Genomic DNA, 21,796 nt, shown 5'->3' on the forward strand with positions numbered 1-21,796 from the left:
ACCGAACAATGTTCGATCATTGAATTATTTCCATCGAGTCCGATCGATCGTTGCTCTAATGTCGCGACCCAGATATCATACTTACTTTATGAGAAAACTCTTTGTTTTATCTGTGTGAATCATTGCTTTAGCCAGGTCCTGACGACACCAGCCGTGAGATTCGAAATAATTCAACCAATTCCAATCGAATAATAATTAAATATTAATTAGAAACGTATATTTTAACTACTTTAAATTTTCTACGGATTTCATGATTTTAAATCTTTATATTGCGTAATTGATTTCTGTAACTATTCTTGAGATGCTTCAATTTTGGTAGGAAAAAGAAACTTTTTAATCTGTAACTTTTTTAAATTCTAAATTTTTTATAATTTTTTATGTTACAATTACTATAATTTGTTTTGACAATTCGTTAGTAACTCTGTTCAAATATACGCAACAGAAAGATGATCTTATCCGAGGCTTCGGCGTTAGCTATGGAAATATATACAGGGTGCGCCGTTAGAATTCGGACAGAATTCAATTTGTAGTTCCCACCATATTAGAATTCAGATGTTTGTGCTGATTGACTCTGAAGTTAGTTAAATATGTCAATAAGTCTTCTATAACCTCAAAATGACAGAACTCGTTAAGCAAAACCCGGAATACGATAGAAGAGCGGCGATTATAGAAAGTCTTCGCGCCGGGAGATGAGAAAATTTTTACTGTGGATGCCAAAGTGAATCGGAGGAACGACCGTTGGCTGGCCCACAATCTCGAAGATGTTCCTGTTGTGGGCAAAACCAAATTTCCAGCAAGTGTTCACGTTTTGAGCGTTGTCTCAAGTGAGGGCGACGTCATGCCTCCGCACTTCTTCCAAAAAGGCGAAAGAATCACAAAGGAGGTTTATTTGGAGGTCCTGAAGACAGTAATAAAGCCGTGGATGGAAATTACGGCTTCTGGAAGGCCGTATTTATTTCAACAAGATGGCGCACCTGCTCACACAAGTCATCTTGTTCAAAATTGGCTCTCTGACAATGTGGACATGTTTTGGTCGAAAGATTTCTGGCCTCCTAACAGTCCCGACCTAAACCCATTGGACTATTACGTGTGGGGCGTTATCGAGAGACAAACTAATAAATGCAGGCACCCCAACGTCAACTCCCTACGAGCTGCTATCGAGTCAGAATTCGCGACAATTAAACGCGACCAGTTGAAGTCAGCGTGCTCGCGCTTTAGAGCAAGAATAGAGCAGGTCATAGAGGCAGAGGGTGGTTACATAGAATAAAAGTTCTCAGCAAGGACCCTTTAAATGAGATATAACAACATTTTCATGTGTTTTTGTGTATTGACTTAAATAAACAACTTTCTGCACAAAACTTCTTTTGTCCGGATTCTAACGGCGCACCCTGTATATAATAGTAGTCTGTTCCAAAAAGAGCTGTAAAGTAGACAATAAAGCATGGAACTCCTGGCAACGAAACGCGAAAACTGATGCGCGGAGACAAAGCGGGAACTAAAAGGGTGGAAAATAGGGAAATAGGCCAAGCTGGCTAGATGAATGACACAGGCGAGCGGAGGCAATGTACCGTGATTTCCTATTAGACGATGCAAACTCGTCGCCGCGTCGATGATGTTCACGCCTGTTACCCATTTTTCCTACCCACGCGTTTTCCTTCCGCAATCTTATTCAATTCCTATTCTATTACAGATAACAGCTTCTATTACGATATCTAGCACTGATAAGGCGTTTAAAAATGCTCTCTCAAATCCACAGTATATCGACGTACGAAATGATCGTAACATTTAATAAATGTCGATTATCGTACGAAATGATGAAAGACGATAGACAGTCAGAAAGTATTAATTACATTTCCATATATATTTTATATTCCACACAAAATTTCGTGCTTTAACAAGAGGAATATCTCTCAAGCATGGCATTTCACCGATACGATCCAAATGCTCGAAAGTAAATTTCATTCCCGAGCGAGCAAATTCGATCGCGCAAGATCACGCCAATGACCAGGGCTGTTTCCGCTGGTTTCCGTGTCGGTGAGGAAGTCAGGCCACCAGCGCAGCGATGCAATACACGACCGGCGCCGACGATTTCCAACGAGAGAAAGGAGACATCTCGGCCGGAATCGACGCAGCGTGGTGCATATGCACCTTTGAACTTCCAGGCCACCCGGTTCGGGACGAGGAGGAAGCAAAATTGCGAGGCTAGAACCACAGTGAGAGAGAGGGGAGGGGGAGAGAGAGAGAAAGAGAGAAAGAGCCAGACACCGACAACAGTCGGTCGTTCGTTCATTCGTTGCCAGTTGGGAGAGGCATCCACAGATAAAACGGTGCCGCTAGTACAATAACATATTGAGAATTCGCGGGTTCGCCGGCAGTAGGTGGTAGGGTGCCAGACGGTCTGTGCCAGTTCGAAAGTTTGTCCCGGTTTGCCCGTCTGGCATGCCGGGAAGCGAGACGCGGACGCACGTGCACCAAGCACCTTGACAGGTTGAATATGGGCTCTCCGGAGCGCGGAGACAGCATATTGGGTTCGAAACTTTGCTCGTTTACAACGTCGCCACTATGTCTGCCAGAGGCGTCGACGATGGAATTGGTGGTGGTGGAGGCGACGCTCTGTGTTACCTGTAGAAATAAATGTCGCGACTCGCGCTCTCTCTATCTCTTCGCGCTTTTCCTTCGCTGGCTTTCAAAGGATGTCGCTTTTCTTTCTCTACTACAAAGTCTATTTCTCTGACACGCAGCTGTCGAAGCAAAGATCGAATGAACGATATGCCAGCGTGATTTGATCTAAAAAACGATGCTGTGATTACGTCGTTTTTTTCGCAAATGGCTTTGGGAAAATAGATGGTAAAAAGATGAAAGTTATTTGGGGAATAGTAATTTGAAGAATCATTTTGTGTCTTTTGTCGAGTTTCTTAAAGTTTCGGGTATTTAATTTTTAATTGCTGAGCCATAAGCATTAAACACCAATATCATATCAATATGCATATCATCATATCAATATACGAAGTTGTATAATTGGTACAGGCTTAGAATGTTTAATAAGAAGAGAGCAATTACTTCAAATTATTTTCATATTAGCAAAGATTTAAACAACTGTGTACTTAGTCCGTTAGTAAAACAGTTTTATAGAAGAAAAATAAAGATAGATAATAACGAATAATTCACATCAAAATAAAAACACGTAAATACCACAATAGAGCTTCTACGACTAAATTGTTACAATTTTTATCGTTATTACCAAAACATCGCTTTACCAAAATTATTTTCTGTAGAATAATTCGAAGAGGAGCGCTCTGCCTACAAAAGAAATAAGAAAACATTCTCCTCCTCTCTAGTAGATCAAATTAAAAGCAACGGTGATCGTGAAGCGTGCACTGAAATAACTTAAAGCAGCAAGAGCGGAAGCCCTGTACTCTGAAAATGTGGGCCAATTACTTTCGGTCAACGTTTCCCCTGGTAAATACTCGAAAGCAAGTCCAAAATGAAACTCCAGGAACTCTACGAATCCTCCACTCTTGGAGGAACGTTCTTGCGCAGCCATCGGAGCCAACGATCTCTTAGTCGCTGAGCCGCGGCATGTTTGCACAGAATTAATTAGTGTTTGGTCGTCTATAGACTCTGGACTTGCTAGACTAAACTAGATAAACTAAGGCGCAGGTACCTTCATCCTCGTCACCATCACCGCTTCCCGTCGCGCTTCTACCTCTATGTATACGTGTGAATTTGCGTAAAACATACACCGATGCACGCCTCTGAATCAAGACTCATTTAAATGATAGAATTATTCCACAATTCTTTTGCGATAAACGATAATCCAGTTACAATTTTAAACGATTGTAATTTGTTTCATAAATTCGCAATGGAACTCTAAACTGCCTTATCCTCATAGATTTCTAATTGTTAATTAACTACGATTACCTAAATTGATTAGATTATTATACGGTAATCTAAATTAACTAATATAATTCTATACGCGTTACATTAGTTAAAATATCCAATATTATTACATAGATGAATAAAATGTTTCATTACAATACGAATACCAACGTAAAAATGTTAGGAATGTGATATAGTATAATTTTTTAAAATATTTGAACAAAATTATTTAATTTAATCCATCTTACGGATCGCTTTATACGATTTAAGCTAGCAATTCTTATACTACATAAATTTAACACAGAGGGATATACATAAAAAAATGTTAAACTAGACAATTAATGTCATAGAACAAACGACCAGACGGAGCTTTCGTTCGTGAAACGAGGCAACAGATCGTTGCCAGTCGCTTGTTCATTCATATGTCTCGTTCGCAGAATGCATACACATGCATGTGCATCCGTCCTAGACAAGCATATAGACAAATGGGCAGACGTAGTCTTACATGCGGCATTCAGACGCTTGTATACATACACTTTGACGGCTTTATGGAGAGCAGACAGACACAGAGATGCCGCACATCCTGACCAAACTCGACACGATGTTACTGCAATGTCCTGTCTTATTACCTTTTTATTCTCTTTCCTTCCGTCTCTCCTTCGTATTCCTCATTACTCTTCCTTTTTTCTTGTTCACTTTACATCCGTTATCTGTTCTGTTACGTTGCACTTTTTGCTTATTTTTTTTTTTTACCTATTTTACTTCTTCCTTCTATTATATTATGAAGATAGAACAAGGCAAAAAAGGTACAGAGGAATTCAATATAAAAGAAACTTTTTAATGGAATACTATCAATTATATTTAGTTCAGAAAAATGACTTTTAGTTAATCTTAATAAGCTATTGTCGGTCTAAAATATTTATAAAAGGACTGAAGTATGTCTGCTTTATCATTTCTTGCGAATACGAAATTAAATATACAGGTACGTATATTTGGAATTTTTTAATTATTGTTAGTAGTTCATAAATATATTTGTACCTTATATTTGCTTTATTCTTGCCTTTCTTCGATTTTTATGATGGCAGACTTATAATTCAGACGACAATGAATCTAGCTTAATTCATACCAGTTACGTAGTAGATCCAGACGACAGTGGTCAGCCAATTTTCTACTATTGCGTTTCCTTCTTTATTTATGTCTTCCTCTTCGTTCTCATAGAATTTCATTCATGAATTATGAAACTACCTATTATCTCCAATACATCTTCCAACATCACTAAATCTAAAATATAATTGTTTCCCTTTTTCTTTATTCTACTTACAGTAGTTACAAAAGGTACTTGTACACACCCTTGCTTCTCAATGAAACGTCTTTTTGTAGTTTCAGTGTTTTCATTAACTCGACATTACATAGTATCAAATTGTGGTGATCATATGAAAGAGCTATTAGATAATACATCTAATTAACTACTACATAAATTTAATAATAAACACAATGGTATACAAATACTTCTTGTGACCATCGAACATCATTTCTCAACTTAAATTCCTCAAATTCCTGATAACTGAATTTAAATTCCTCAATTGCAATAATATAATCAATAACAATTAGCAGTACAACAAAATTTGTATCAAATTGCAAGACACAAAAGTGGAAAAACATCTCTTCGCTTCTTTTCTCCCTCGATCTAAACATTCAATCACATCTTTATTCTGTCCAGCCCAATTCCCTTTATCTCTTCACCTTATATCAGTTCACCCTCGTTCCACCCTATGTTCTTTTTCTTTTTTTCTTTCAGCCACTCTTCGACTACTTTATCAATCAATTCCAGGCTCGTTTAATGCGTACACGTCGATGAATCGTCGAGGCGACGTACAGACAGGCGGGCAGACGTAGTCTTACATGCGGTCCGCTTGCACATGCACGCTTTGGCGGCTTTATGGAGAGCAGACACAGAGGAGAGGCCGCACGTCCTGACCGCGCGCGCGAGCATGGTCGCGCGATAATCCTGTGATGGATGTCCCTAGGTAGTCGGTAAGCCCTGCCAGCCAAGCTGCTCGCCACGTCGGTGTGTTTACCCAGACGGAAGCCGTCTGGCGGCGATAGGAGGACCGACCTATCGCGTGCGGTGTGTGCGGGCGATACGTCGCTTCTACTTCGACTACCACTAGGATATGCACCTCCGACGAGACGGCGTTTCAACAACGTATCTAGCCAGCGAATAATCGCGGCGGCGGCAGACCTCGCACCGAGAGCGGGGGCAGCTCCTTTTTTTCCGATCCTCCGATCTGATTGATCGCGACGATCACCCGCGCGATGGAAAGCACCGACGGGTACACGTCGTTTAACGTCACCCCTTCTGGGAGGTGGATACGTTGACGGCAAGCTAATTTGTGGAGATGTTCTTCGGCGAAGAAAACAGATGCATGATGGGTATTGGGCATGGTGTGGTTCAGGTTGCTTGTTGATATAAAAGATGCAAGATAACAGTAATGTCGGGAAAATCCGTCGTTTAACTTGTGTGGTCGATTGGAGAATGTACACGACATTTGAATCTATATGAATTTATTTTTGATAAAATGGAAATTGTAAGTATATATAAGAAGATATGAATGAGTGGTAGTTAAATTATTTATAATAGCAATGGTTCTATTTAATAAGAATTTGATATAGTATGTAATAAATAATATAAGTTGATGTAATAAGATATAATTTCTAACTTTAGATGTTACCATCCATTATCGAATATCCCTAAAGGTTATGACATTTGTTATTTCAGTGTTTTTGCTTGAAAATAAAATCATCTGTGCATTTCATATAGCTACGGAAGCTCGTTAAACCTATTGCATGTTGCATGTGCAGTGGAAGCTCATATCCGCGATGTAATGGGACCACGTCTGATCCGGATGAACGGAAATCCGGATAAACCGCGCATTTCCCATCTACTAATTTGTACCCACTACAAATACCATTTCAAATATATTTCTTACTCATTCACCAAAAGAAAAAAAAAAAAAAGAAAAGAAAAGAAAAACGAAAGGAGAAACAATCTACCACCAATAAGGCTTAATCCTTCGATTAATGTATCGAATACAGCCTCAACGTTTACTTGATACACTGCGGGAAAGAAAGTGAAGAACGCGAATTAAATAACATTCTGTTTAGTGGCCAATCGAGCCTCGGTCAAAGCGCTTAAACGGCCGCTAATAAAACGCACTCTTTAATTGCTTTCAGCAAACGTCGCAACGTTTAATCATTTAACCAATTATTTCATCAAAAGGAGCCAAAGGGACTTCCGATCGTGCGCAATAATTATGTTCTTTCTGGGCTGTCTGGTTGCGTCCCGTTCCACGGGATTCGCCGAGAACGGTCGGTTTGCGCTCGTCGATACGAGTCAGAGCCGGCTGCTGCTGGTTGTAATTAATAGATCTCTCGTTGTACATATTTGTATGTCGGGCCTGGTCGATTGTTCGGACAATGTACGCCTGTGTGTCGGCGGCATGGACGCACACCTCGTCTAGACCGATCGACCGCTTCTGGCTGCCGGATTCCTAGCCTGGCTAACGTTACGGACAGCCGACATACGGACGTATTACCGTCGCGTATACACGTATACACGTAGACACGTGGATGTACACACAGTTGGACAGACTGTTAAACTGACGACGTGGTTATGCGCGCACGTGTGCGGCCCTCCTGTGTGCACAGCATTATGCGCTCGCGTCCGGTTCCTCCTGGCTGAGCTCCGGTTAATTTCGTTCCGTCTCTACGTGTCTCCCTGGGGTATCGTGCTCCATGGCCGGATCCGTTCTCGGACTCTGCCACGGTCAACTCGCCTATTACTCGCTTTTTACCGCCACATTTTTCGCTAATCTCCGGCAGCTCACGGTTTTTATCCTGACTGCATACTACTCCTCGAACTACTCGACTTCTTCCTTCACGAATCGTCATCCAATGGATTCTTACCAAAGAATCGTTTCAAACAATTTTTCATCGACTTTGATTAATCATTCTGTTATTTAGATAGATTAGATTCTATAGTTTGATACATAATGTATGTTTGTATTATATAGTGTAAGTAGAATGAACCTTAAATGGTATCGTTGGCTCGTAGATGATACGCAAATTCGAGTTAAATCGCTCAATTTTATAATATTCTATTTTAATTTATATATCTATATCTCATATAATAGAAACTGTGAATTTTATTTATCGCCAGACCTATGACATAACTATTTGCTTAAAATTTATTATTTCATGATCTATCAAAATATTTCTATATAATTATGCATAATTATGAGAAAATATTTAATAAAAATATTGAAATTTAGTCTATTCTGTGGCGGAAACACGATCAATGTTTTATTCTTGCTACGTTAGGTTACTTTCGTTCTGCAACGGAAATACGTTGAACTACACGGCATAATCCATTCACAGAACGTAATGAATGTTTCATTCGACAGTATCGTTCCAGTACTCCGATTAAAATATTTGCAACGTGAGAATATTGCATTATAACGCGATACGATCCCCTTCATTTCACAAGCACTTAGGGCTGCATTGCGTTCACGTACCGAGCACAGATTCGATGCACGTCTAGATGGAAAACTCCTTTCTGATATCTGCTGTGAATTCAAATAAGTACAATAACCAGGAAATGTTTAAGTTATACAAATCATACGCGAAATAGTTAAATTAAGCTATAAATCTTCTAGTATATTTAATTCTCGATTGAAAAGATTCTATATAGTTAAAAACAGTCGAAAATATAATACAGGACCGGTCATAAATATTAGGACAGTTACTAGTTACCTGTCCAATATACAGAATATACAATCGGATATACATAGTAAATTTATTATTAACACGATGTTAAGCAAACAACTCCATTTTTATATATGCAATTTTGAAATGTAAATAAATAATAAAATCTAAGAAATACTCGAATGAACATATTCCATACAACATCATCGAACTAATCAGACAAGCACGATCTACTTAATTTCAGAATTCTAACTGAACAGCGCTGAGAATGCCACTAGAATCCTGGCGGAAAACCGAAAGCGTAAAAAGTATAAGACCATGAAAAATCACGAAAGCGAGAACAAAACAAAAGCTAATAAAACGTCGGACCATTTGCGCGGACTCGCGAGCAATCGAATATGCGGGTATCTGTCAGAGGCAATGGGGGAAAAGAGATTCTGTCGAGTAAACAGGCAATCTGTGGCGCTATGGCTGCAGCGTGCGGACACCGATGGCTGGCCAATCTGACGGTGCACCCGCATGCCAAGCGGTGCACCTATCTCCGCAACGGCGCGTTACGTGCAAGCGCGTTTACGCTCGGGAGCGTGTGTAACGACACCTGCACAATCTCTGATCCTGTCGTGCGTACGAGTCGTCTCTGCCTGCCTCTATCTACCCGGGTTTCTTATCTTTCTCACGCTTCTCTCTTCTCTTGCTATCGCTATTCTCCGTATGTACTTACGTTCTCTGGTCCGTTCATGCACCATCATCCGCAGAAAGTTTTTCTCTCTCATTTTCGCTCTTCCTTCATCGCCTACTGTCTCAGAGGTACACACACACAGAAGTAAAAAGAGAAACAAAAGCCGAGAAAAAGAAAAGAAGAGCGGTGAAGGGGTAGAGAAGAGAGAAAAAACGACAGAGAGAGAGAGAGAGAGAGAGAAAGGGAGAGAGAGAGAAGGAAGGAGAAAGTAAGCGGCGCGATAATCTGGTACCCATGGTTAGTCAGCAGATCGCCGTCTAGACGGCAGCGGCGTTTGTGTTGGATTTATTTGTGACAGTGGGTTCCCACCTGTTGCCTCCCGCGCCCCTTACGAAACGCACCGCTACAACTTCTCTCTTTGCCCTTTTTCCTTTCTCCTCCCTTTTTATCTTCCTCCTTGTCGTCCTCGCCACCACCTCTTTCTCTTAGTCTCCCAGCATCTGTCTGTCTCTTTGCCCATTCGTTCTATCTCCCTCTTTCTTCCAGTTCCGTTCCGTTCTCCCAATCCGTTAGCGTACCATAAATCCTATGCGTTCTCCATTCACTCTATAGTCAGTCCTTCCTAGCATTCCCTCTTCGCGTTACAAAACAACGCGCGCAAAGAAGGACAGACCCTCTCCCTTCCTCCATTCCTCCTCCTCGCTCCTCCGTTGCCCTGCCGCCCACGTTGAACTGACACACGGAGAAACACGCATTCATGCTGTCCCCGGAGAATTAGCCCGTATTGCCAGAGAGAGAAAGAGAGAGAAAGATAGAGAGAGAGAAATGGAGGGAGGGAGGGAGATCGTGCAACTGCCGAGGGGAAGACTCGCCCCAAGGAGATTAAGGAATGCTTCGTCAGTGACTTTGAAATTTTCGACGTCTGACTGACGCACGTCGGAAGCGGGATTTAATTTAGAGAGGAGGAACCGATCTGGCTCCTGCTGCTCTCCAATGGCTATATGATGGAGCCACGTGGACCGAACTATGATAGTCTGACGAGATCCTTCTTACGAGGCAGGATTCACAAAAATGCAGACGATGTTTCAACCTGGGTAGGTTAGACAGATTTTTGTATGAAACCATTATTGTCCCTATATTGTATGTAGGAAGCAGTCGATATTCTACATGTTCAAATAAATAATTGATTTTCCGAATGTGTCAAGCTTGAACATCATTCTTCGGTAGCAGAAATTAACAATGATTAATAAAGAAGTTCGTAAAACAACCACGACTACGGAATCCACATCAAGCTCCCATGTCATGGCTATAATTATCACGAAACGCCTTACGCCTTTTCTATGTACGATGAAATATGAATCTATAACTTCGGTCTTGCTAGAGTGGTCATTCAATCAACACTAGTTTAGCGGAAGATTGATTTTGATGATGTCATACCTTGGTATATGCATAAATTAGTACGCAATGAGTGTGCGGATAAAAAATCCCATCGGCTCACGCGTATTCAGGCGTATGCAAGTAGGCTCGCATGCCAAGGATACTTTATGTTTGAGAGAAGTGTTCAGGCACAGGTTAAACGTGTCTACCGTAATCAAATTTCATAAAACTAAATTCAATGTCATAGATATTTGTCCTTTGTCGTCCTCTCATTTCTCATTTTTACATATGAAATATATAGTGATGTGTAAAAACTGTTGGCTAAATAAATTTTTCATTTTATATTTTAAAAGTGATATTTTAAAGAATTTTAACTCATATTTAATATAAATATAAGTACCGTTTTATAACGATCTTATACTCAATACTAAAAAATTCTAAAATTTTTTTAGACATCACTTTCGAGATACAAAATAAACAATTTATCTGGCCGGAGACTTTTGCACATCACTGTAGTTATAATCTATCAAGACTCGAATAATCGATTCTTTCTTCACTGATAGAATTCTCAAGGTAATTGGCCAACATTCTATGTTTACCGATTTTATCTTCTTTGATATTAATTCAATTCGAAGTGTGCATGATGTTTACTAGATGAGATCTTGCAATTAAAAAGAGTAGAAGTTTTTTAGTGTAAGCACCTTGCACTTTAATATTTATTCGTTGTTGCTTTCAAACTGATATGCTAGATACATAGATAAGTCGATAATTAAGATATAAATTGTATATGAATACTAATGAGCAACTAACAAATCGCAATAGTGTTTCTTTTCCTCGATTATTTATTTATATTTTCAGCGTTATGTTGGAGAAACCGTGAGAATATAACTTTGTAACTTTTTAATTTTAGTATTCGTTTAGTATAATTAAAACAATAGAATACAAATTTTACCGGATTAATCGAAGAAATCAGAAATAGTATTCTATTAAACTAATACACAGTTGTATTTATATTTATTTACCACAAGTTTTATAGATTTGTCTTGCATAAATAATAATATGTATGTAATAAACCGATATGAAAAAGTAAACACAGATATTTTAGCATCAAATTTAATTAATGCTTCTAAGAAACTCACATTACCGAGAGGAATATTATGGAAACTTGTACGATAATGTTATTTAATTTACATGTTTCATTTACCGCGATCACGATAGACATCGGCAATTTTCTGCCTCAATGTAAATCAAATACCAATAAATTGTATAAAAATTCCTTTTAAAGTAGCTCTAAATGACCACTTATAAACAAATATCACGACAGTGTGTATATAACGATCGTAAAATGTTGCTTTTTGATTTAAATTTATAATCACGACAAATCTCGCATAAAGCCAGCGATAGCTAAATAATAGGCTCGGTTAATACTTAATGTTAACGATCCGAAATAAATAAAACCAGTTTATATAAAGAATGCAGTAGATATATGGCGCGGTACACGCCCAGGAACAGCATATATAAAAGGGCGCAATTATGAACCCGTTAAAAGTGGTACCGAAGTAACTTTATAGGCACAAGTATATAGAATTAAAGTTAAGGAAGAGCGTTAAAAATTTTGTCCTGTAATTTTCATAATTTACAGAGTGGACACAGATCGACGAATAAATTTCACTAAGTGACTGGCGTTGGGTCTTTCGTTCGTCCTTTCTCGTATACCTTCCCTCGAGATACCTACATTTCGAGACAAGATTATAAAACTGTTCCCTTTTTCACCTTTTCACCTTTCGCTAATAATCATCGATTCAGTGTCTTTCTCGTAGGTCAAATTTCGAAGAAATTCTAAGCAATTTCAAGCAAAAGTCGATTCCAAAGTTATGCCCTATTTTATGCATTTTTACATATTATGTGCATTTTGCAATTTTATCAATACGACTTTAATTTATTTCTACAGTTTTAACTAGGATTTCAATTTATCTCACAGAACTATATCTATATAATATACTCGTTTCTCTACAGTTATTCAACCCTTCGTTTCAATATATATTAACGTCCACTTAGCTTAAGAAAACTCTTTCCAGTGCACATATCACTCCAAAGCAGACGTCGTAAAAATAGTAAAATAACATCCTATCGTAAAGAAATTAGAAAAGCCGTCAAAAAAAGTGGCGAATGGAAAATCGCATTAGCGGAACACAATGAGAATTTATCACCGTTGATCTTTGCCATAACCGGTAATATAACATAATGCCACGGCTGAACTCTTAATCTATGGTGGCTGATGTATTAATTGCTCACGATTGTGACTTATAATCGCGCGGAAGGCTCCACGGCCGCTTTATCCGGCACATCAGGCTATCACGCTCTGAGGGTTTATTAGCCGGTGTAATGAAAGTGTCCGAATGCGTGAACGAAAATTTCCAGTGAGTGAACGAGCGTGAAGAGGACGAGGGGATACCCTTTCCAAAGAAGTTGCGGGTAGAGAGCCCTTAAGGATCGTTCGAGCATGGAGATGCGAATTCACCGGTGCCGTGGAAGCAAGCTGGTCGATCAGAACCGGCAAAAATCGGCATATCTGCATAAACCGGCATGGCAATGAACGAAGATCGTAGATAAAGATTGCACATTTTTTCGCATAACTTTGTATCGTTCAGCCGTGACCGACGAAGCTGTACCGACGACGACGACGACGTCACAAAAGAGAAGCCATTGTATTATATGGACATGGATACTTGGACACGCAGATATTTACTTGAATGGACATGGATCGATGAACGATATGATAAACGCGCAAAAACACGGAGCATAAAACGATTTGCAAATCGTTAAAAGCTACCTCGTGAGTAATTGATAAACAGATTGATTTATAGGTATCGGAATATAGATTGTACTGTAGAACGTAAATAGACTAAAAGTATCGTTTGAAGATAGGATCAAAATCGCATTACCACTCTAAAACATGAAGATCGTACAACCTGATTTAAAAAAAAATTAGTCAAAACATTGACTAAAAAAGTCCTTCTAAAATACTGCCCCGAAAGCCAGAATTTCTGTAACCTTCTCCGGTACGTCATGCAAGCATTAAAATCAAAGCCCTACGGATAAAGAAAGTTGCGGGTTGGAAGAGGCAAACGCTGGATGTAGCCGGGAGGAAGGGTTTTTTTCTCAGTTTTCGACGATGATCTCCCAACGTTGTCCCGAATTCCAAAGACAATGGGTTCCCTCCGGGGCAACCGAGGGAGGTCGAGAGCTGATCCTCTCCGTATCCTTGCACTCTCCTGCCTCTTTGCATTACATAATATCGAAACGACCTTGCGTTCCGTCGTACCACCTGCGGCAGGACTGCACACGTACACTTGGTGTACAACTTCCGCTCAGAACCCTCTCTCTCTCCTTCTCTCTTCTCTTCTCTTTCTCCCTCTATCTCGGCCTCTCTTCCTCCCTTCTACTCCTTTTTCCTGGCCCGACCTTTACGTCTTCGTTCAACGCACGAACTTGGTGCATTCTGCCCCGTGTGCCTTTTTCTTCTCTTACCACTATTTTTACTTTCGCCAGAAGAAAAAGGGACCGGTGGATGAATAGAAGGCGCGCACAAGGCAGCGAAACGAGCAGGAGGAGGACGCCAGCAACAGGTTTTGGCGGACAAACAGGAGACCGGGAGAGTCGCGAGTCAAGACCTACGATTCACTTTTATCCGGTTCTCCTTTTTTCTCCTCGCTGCTGGATCTGGCGCGAATCAAAACACTCTCGATTCGGACGCGCCGTCAATTATCCCGGGAAAAGACGAAAGTTGAAAGCGAATCGGAGAAATGTGAGATGAAGGGGATGAACGAGGAGATATTCGAGGCTCTCAAAAGTCAAATTCTCCTTTTGTATGTTTCTCAATTTCGTTGCCCAAATACACAATTAACGTTGAATTTCTCAAAATCAAACGACTTGCTGCCATGAATTTATCTATTGGAAATAATGTCAAAGTATCCATATTCGGAGTGCTTTCGATCTCTAAGAAAGATACTTTGAATAAAATGCATGATTTTTCCAAACATCCTCAGGAATGGAATTCGGAATTCCATTGGAATTAATATATTGGCAACCTCGCTACTTGTCAGACAGGTTGTGTACATTTCCTTTGAATTATAAAAAGACAAAAATCTATGAATTTTCAGTCAGGAAACGTAATTAATCAATGACACGTATTATTGCACCATCGTTGTAAGATCTGAATCTTTGGATCACGTTTAGAAAGTTGCTTTCGACATGGCAGGTCAAAATTAGTTGCGACTAAGGGTGATTTTCGTACGAAACCCACGAATATCACCAAATCAATTTATTTTATCGAGATTTGTACTGCAATTATTCATGTACGAAAGTACAAGATATAAGAAACACTGACACAGGAGAAATATCGATGGATATCAAACTATGTTGCTTTTTGCTAGTTAAGCGTATTTGAAAAATTAAGATGATAAATGATATAACTGACAAAATAATAAAAACCAATTCCTTGATGCACAGTCTCGATACAAAACTTTTTTAATTTCAAACGCGCGTGCAATATTATGCTTCTCAAAGAGAAATCGTAGAAAGCTCTTCCAATGAAAGATTTTATGGAAGCACCACGAGCCTCATTCCTTTGCGAGACTACGTTGGATTATTTATTACGTCATTAATCAATCAGGTTTTTCCTCACTGGTACTGTAAAGGGCGAGGAAATGCAATATGGAAATGAATGTAAATCGTAAAAGGCACTACCGTGGATATTCACGCTGTAACCGTGAAATGGCTCGCAACAGCCGGTATACGCCAAAGTCCATAAAATGAAATTGTTGCAGTTTCCGGATGCACTTTAAGGCTACCTCATATAGAAGCGAATTGTAACACGTTACATCTATTGCGTTTCAGTTGCAATTGTTTAACGATCGACGTTACAAGTCGGTTCAACTTTACAATCCCAATACGTTGTATAATACAGTCCCAATAAATTGGAAGCTTATATTGCATTATTTATAAGCGATACGGTATAATCCAAATGAAGAAAATTAAATGTTTGAAACAACAATCTAATAATATTTTTAATTTCGATCGTTAATATGATCTATTATAACAAAGTTCCATCTTTTTAGTTATAATTATTTCATAAAAATATTAGCTTACATAGATATCTGCGGTTTAATGAAGGGATTGAACGTACAAAATCTAGATAATACGACGAAAATGAACCTTAAGTAATCTTAAATGAACTTAAATACACCTCTCAAATATTCATTATATATTTTCATTAAAAATTTCCTTAATTTCAATAGCCTGCAACGTGTAAATATGAAAGTTTCAAAAGAACACGTTACTTCATACAACTGAAGACATTTGTAAAGTAAGCAGAATAAAAACCGAGTCCTCTATTCTAATTCTCAACTCCACGTTACCGAAGCAACAGCCTTCTACGTCAAAGCAGCACGCTAATAAAACTTGCATTGACCTGTTATCTCAAGTGTCTCTTGTTAGGGATCGACTCTTTTACGCGAGCCAATAATAAAAAGTAAGTGCTCGCCTTACCTTGCGCGAGTGAAGGCACTCAAATAAACGAACCTACCGAGATTTCATTCGGTCAGATAGGACACGCATCCACCTACACCTGTTAAAGGCACTTTCATAGTGCGGGACAATTTTATACTTTATCGCATGCTCGTGGTTTACTGTCAATCGCCATTCGAGAACTTTACAATGTCTGGTTTACGAACTCTCGGAGCGAACACGCGGATTCACCCTCCAAGAGCTAACCGTCTCTCTCTTCCTTCTCCTACCTTTTCACCCCTTTCTACGACCATGAACGTGTTTCCAGTTTACGATGTAGGTCATATAGGTTCGACAAAGAGAACCTGCAGAAATAGGTACGCAACGTAAAAACGGGGATAGTCGATATAAAATTGTAACAACTGGTTGCGCTGTAAAGCGGCTAGACGAAGAGAACGAACGCGGTATTACGTAGTTGCGAATTTGATTTCAATTTTATTTAGAGTTTCGTCTCATCGTTAAATAAGATGTATACTTGTCAGTATAATTTGTGAGATATAATATTGATATTTTCTTATAGTGACACATAAATGCGTAATATAATATAATTTATGCAAATTTATATCTTTATGAGCATAACTAAACAAGTGGAACCTGTGTTTATGAATAGTCAATGTACTGTATAGCAATTAACATAGTTTTATTAATAGATGCATAATTTTAAACGAAAAATTTTTAACAAGGAAACAACTTATTAAGTGCGTTTTTAAATGTGCAACGAAATACGTATGCGCAAATAAATCACGCGATCTCATGCCCAAGATAGATCATAATAATCTTCGCGAAATTATAAAGCCATAAATCATATTTCTCCCTTAAAATCACGCGATCTTAACGTATCTTTAATTGCTTGAAAGCTAGTTATACGTATACAATTAAATCACGTAATACATGTACGCTCGAAACTGTACCATTTCCCTTTGAAACAAAATTACAATAACTCGAAGAGAAGAAGAAGAAATTTCCGCAGTACCTCGAATCGACTTACTTTTCTGTATCACAAATTTCCATAAAACACGTACATTTACCATCCGTAAAATTGCTTCCTGCATTATACAAGCGGTAAGGACAGAAACAGCTGATACATGAAAATATATTAATTATTTCATACTCGTTAAAGACTCGTAGAAAGAAGCACTGGCTCTTCTCTCGGTCTCTACATAAGGCATGGTATGCATCGTGGATCGTGCAACAATAGCAAAAGTCAAACGGTGTTTTACGAGCAAAAAACACAGTGTAGAAGAGGAATCGTCGTCCATGGAGGAACGAGGATTGCAACGAGAGGCAAGACCATCACACGGATAAATTTACTGGAGGTTGTCGGACATCAAGGAGGATAAAGGTGTACAAGCAAATTTAGCAGACACGCGTCAAGGTACACAGAGACGAGAGAAAACAACGGTCTCCATCTCCCTCGGTTTCCTTTCTCCCTTAATCCACCCCCGTGGAGGAACGCGCTATGTGCCTTTCCTCATCCCCTCTCCTTAAGCTCAGAGCGTGCAATAGAGCATACGATGCGTCTAGACAAAATAATGATTTGGATTTCAATACATTTGCATTCATTACCCGGGGACACCTCTTCTGTCGCTCCCTCTCGCTCTCTGTTGCTCCCGTTTTCGTCTCTGCCCCTCGCGACGATCCCCTCTACTATTCCGTTTCATGTCTCGCAGAGTTACGCTCGTTATCATATGAATGCTCTGCTCGTACCGTCGGCGCTCGTTTCGTCGCCGTCGAAACGCGATGCGGCCGGACGAGTAAGCAGCACCACCAGCAGCCAGAACCTGCTTGCTGTCTGGCTTTTGCACACGCTATCTTCCATGTCTGTATTACACGTACATACGATGCACGTGTATTAGTATCGTACGGTGTATCGGACGGGTCAGTCAGGGGGTGGTGATGGTGATGGTGACGATAGTGTGGAAGCAGTAGAGGAACAGAAAAGACTCGCAGGGGGTGAGCAACAGTAACGGCAGCCCACAGTTTTTAGCGTGTCACGTCGCGTCGCTTCGCCTGAAAAAGGCGAACGAGGCCGGATTGCGAATTGCAGCGACACGACCCCGTTCAGCTAATGAATGGCTAAGCGGCCGACGTTTCTATGCACCTTTTGCACTGGACACACGTGCTACACCACGTTTGGCTTGATGCTACAGGCCGACAGAAAGGTGAAATGAGAAACGTATCGCAATTGCCGATTGACGTCATTGGCATCGCGACGGCGCTAATACGCGCGCTGAGAACGACATTCTCTGTCGACGTTTACATACCGTTGGCATCTGGCGTCTGGAAAGCCGTTTCTGAGAGCTACGAAGACGAGACATTTGACGCGGACACTTTAGAACATACAGCAAGAGAGATGTCAGTCTTCGGATTGACGCCACTCTGTTTTTAAAGGAGAATTTTGGAGATTTTGAATTGCTCGAGTCGAGAAGCAACTGTCATGTTGTATTAGAAATATGCTTGCAATCTGTTTGATTTTGTATAATATGATTTAAATTTGTAGGGTGCACAAAGAGGGAAAAATCCAAGAAAATAGCGAAAATTGACGTACTCTGATTTAGATGTTGCGATCTTGTCTAAATATTCCAACTTTAACTTATCGTTAGATATTGATCTTTAGAGAATGTGGAGAATATATTGTATAGTTTGCGATAGAAGGATGAACTCAATTTACTTTGAAATTAATTGCTACGAAAAGTTTGTCGAGGCTGAATGTTTCGATTGTAATTGTAAAATAGTAGTTCTAATTAACTAATCTATTATTTTCTCACGTGTGAATAATTAAGTAGAATTGTACCGTAATAATTATATCTTTACTTGCGAAAAAAGATAACTATTTTATTGTAAAGTATACAATTATTTTCAATGCAATATTTAGGATATACTTAAAAAGAAATAGTTAAACTTATGAAAGTTTTTTCTTTTCTTATTGCAAACGAATCAAATTCTGTTATATTTAAACGATTAAATATCTTAAAATTACGTATCCCATTACAAGACCGTTGAATTCTTTTTACATTAGGACAAAATTCTTTTCGTTAATGTATGACATAATAAAGCGACAAAATATTTGAAACATTTAAAACAGTCATAAATTCTTATTTTATGAATTACATTAACGTTTTGGTACGGAACATAATTGTATTATTCGTTTAACATAAGTTAGATATATATTAATTCCAACAAAATCCAATATAAAATGACATAATAATATATAGGTATTATTAAAATCCCTATTATCTTTCATGGTGCTATAATTTATATGTTTATAAATGTAAGTATTATCATTTAAAATATTGGTACATTTATACTGTATAATATATCATAGTAAAAAAATCACATGTTAGAATAAATACAAAATTTGTAAGGAAGAAACTTACCGGTTCAGTTGGTCCATCTCTTTCCTTCCCTAAGGATTGTCCCTCAGACCAGCCCATCTTTGATAGCAGTTTAAATCCCCTGTTGTCTTTTGTTATAGATCTGTAAATAAAATACATAACAAATACATAATAAATAAAATGTATGTAAGTGAAAACACTGCATGAGAAGACTCACAAAATAAACAAGAAGTAATAAAAATCTGGAATTACAAAGAAAGAAATGAAAAAATAAAATAAAACACTGATAACATGTTTTAAATATATCTTAATTGCTTAACTACAATTGTTTTAGAGCATAATATAACAAATAAATTACTTACATATCCATTGAACTTTGTTGTGTTTTAGCATGATGATTCAAAGAACCGATGCACTGTCTTCGATTTTGCGCTCTGTCTTGGTATCCCAATGCTAATTGACTAGCACTTGCGACATTATCTTTTTCTACGCCAAACTTATGCTTCAGCCGTCTCAATTCTTGTTTGTGTTGGTCTTTTTTAGAAGCTTTGTTCTCTTCTGCATTAATGCTTTGCTGAACAAGTCCTGGCTCACAGTGGCCACATGTTTCATTTCCATTATGAATGTGACACAACAATTTCGTAGTACTAACTTGTATAATCGAACCATGTGAAACTTCATGAGGTTCAGATTCTTGCTTAGCCACAGACAATCTTTTACCATTCAAGAACGTGCCATTTCTTGATCCTGAATCAATGACTTCGTATATTTTTTTATCTTCATTATATAAAATGCGGGCATGATGCTGAAACATCGAAGTTTTTTACTTAATATCTTATACAAATAATATTGTATACGTAAAGAAACTTTTGTTGCTAACTTAAAAATCTTTTTAACTTACTTTACTTATATTTATATCTGGTATTACTACAGAATGATCACCTTCACGACCAATTGAACCACCAGTATATGCAACAAAAAAGAGACTCCCAATTTTTAATTTTGATAAATTGGTTTCCTTAACTATGATTCTCATGCATGGGGGATAGGTTTTCGCTAAATCTGAAATAAAAAATCAAATCGTTACAACGAAAAGTTAATGAATGTACTTCCATTCGTAAAATATTCAAAGTATTATTTGCAAACGTATATCTATTCTATTAATTATATTGTAATTGGAATTAATTATATAACTGAAATGTAACTAATAGCAATTATATATGTAATCAAAAAATGAAAATTAAAATCCATGAATCATTAGTTAATAAAATTTTTTTATTTTTGTGCAAAATAATTAAAAATAAACCTTGATCTTCCTCATGGTCACTGTCACTACTAGTACATAATTCTGGAGTAATGTCATTAGAATTGCTGTCACTATCATTGCTTGAACATTCACCCTCCTCAAGTTCATCTTCCGACTGTTCTTCTCTTTCCGCAAGTTTGCGTTTTTTCCCCTCATCCTACAAGAGAGACATGTGTGCATATTAAGAGCATAGGATAATTACCTAGTGCTTGACGCCTGTATTTTTCAATTGATATGTTTGAAAGGCCATTTATTAATTCATGTATGTCATCTGAAACCTGGAATAAAAAATGCTTGTATATGATCAATTTTCTTTAGAAATGTGGTACGTAACAATAATAATTTAAACCCCAACCTTGGTTGTCTTTCTAGTTTTTTGCTCCTTCTTGCTTTTCAGATGTGCAGCTGCTTCATTCACAGTTACTTGTGCTTGACTATGAAATTGATATGTTCCACTAGTTTCATCATAATAGTAATATGTACCTGTATTGCCATCATAATATAAACCTTGTTTCTAAAACAGTTTTTTTTTTTATAATATGTAAGGATTATCAATGAAAATTTAATAATGTTATTGTATACATACTTACTGCATCATAATAATATCCACTGTTGTAATCATAATATAAACCAGAAGTTTCTTCATAGACAAAACCAGTTTGCAACAAAGCAGACTCAGCTACTTCTTTAACTTGTTGTATAATACTAGTTGATGTTTTATCATTATTAACATTCCAATCCTGACATGATTCTTTTTCATATTCTAATGGATTCGTTTGTGTTCCATAATCAATTAAGGTTTTCTTTTCCATTAATTTTTTACTTTTCTGTGAGCAGATAAAAGTATAAAATAAGACATAAGAAATAACAGAAGAACTATATTTAAGA

The 21,796-nt window shown here is 38.2% G+C and overlaps 1 protein-coding gene across 6 annotated transcripts in view; it reads right to left on the minus strand.

Moving 5' to 3' along the window:
- Positions 1 to 21,796, minus strand: part of LOC132912653 (angiogenic factor with G patch and FHA domains 1) — an 84,761-nt gene that overhangs the window by 61,977 nt on the left and 988 nt on the right. For all 6 annotated transcript variants that reach the window (XR_009659248.1, XR_009659247.1, XR_009659249.1 and 3 more), the window contains exons 3-8: positions 21,499 to 21,735; positions 21,264 to 21,422; positions 20,909 to 21,065; positions 20,504 to 20,664; positions 19,965 to 20,407; positions 19,645 to 19,744 (exon numbers count right to left, since the gene is read on the minus strand). Coding sequence is in view for 3 of the 6 variants with exons in the window: in XM_060970272.1 (XP_060826255.1) it covers positions 19,645 to 19,744; positions 19,965 to 20,407; positions 20,504 to 20,664; positions 20,909 to 21,065; positions 21,264 to 21,422; positions 21,499 to 21,735 (1,257 nt within the window). In the remaining 3 variants the exon portion in view is untranslated. The remainder of the gene's footprint in view (positions 1 to 19,644; positions 19,745 to 19,964; positions 20,408 to 20,503; positions 20,665 to 20,908; positions 21,066 to 21,263; positions 21,423 to 21,498; positions 21,736 to 21,796) is intronic.

Source organism: Bombus pascuorum, chromosome 12 (genome assembly GCF_905332965.1).
Source record: "Bombus pascuorum chromosome 12, iyBomPasc1.1, whole genome shotgun sequence".
Classification (NCBI taxonomy): domain Eukaryota; kingdom Metazoa; phylum Arthropoda; class Insecta; order Hymenoptera; family Apidae; genus Bombus; species Bombus pascuorum.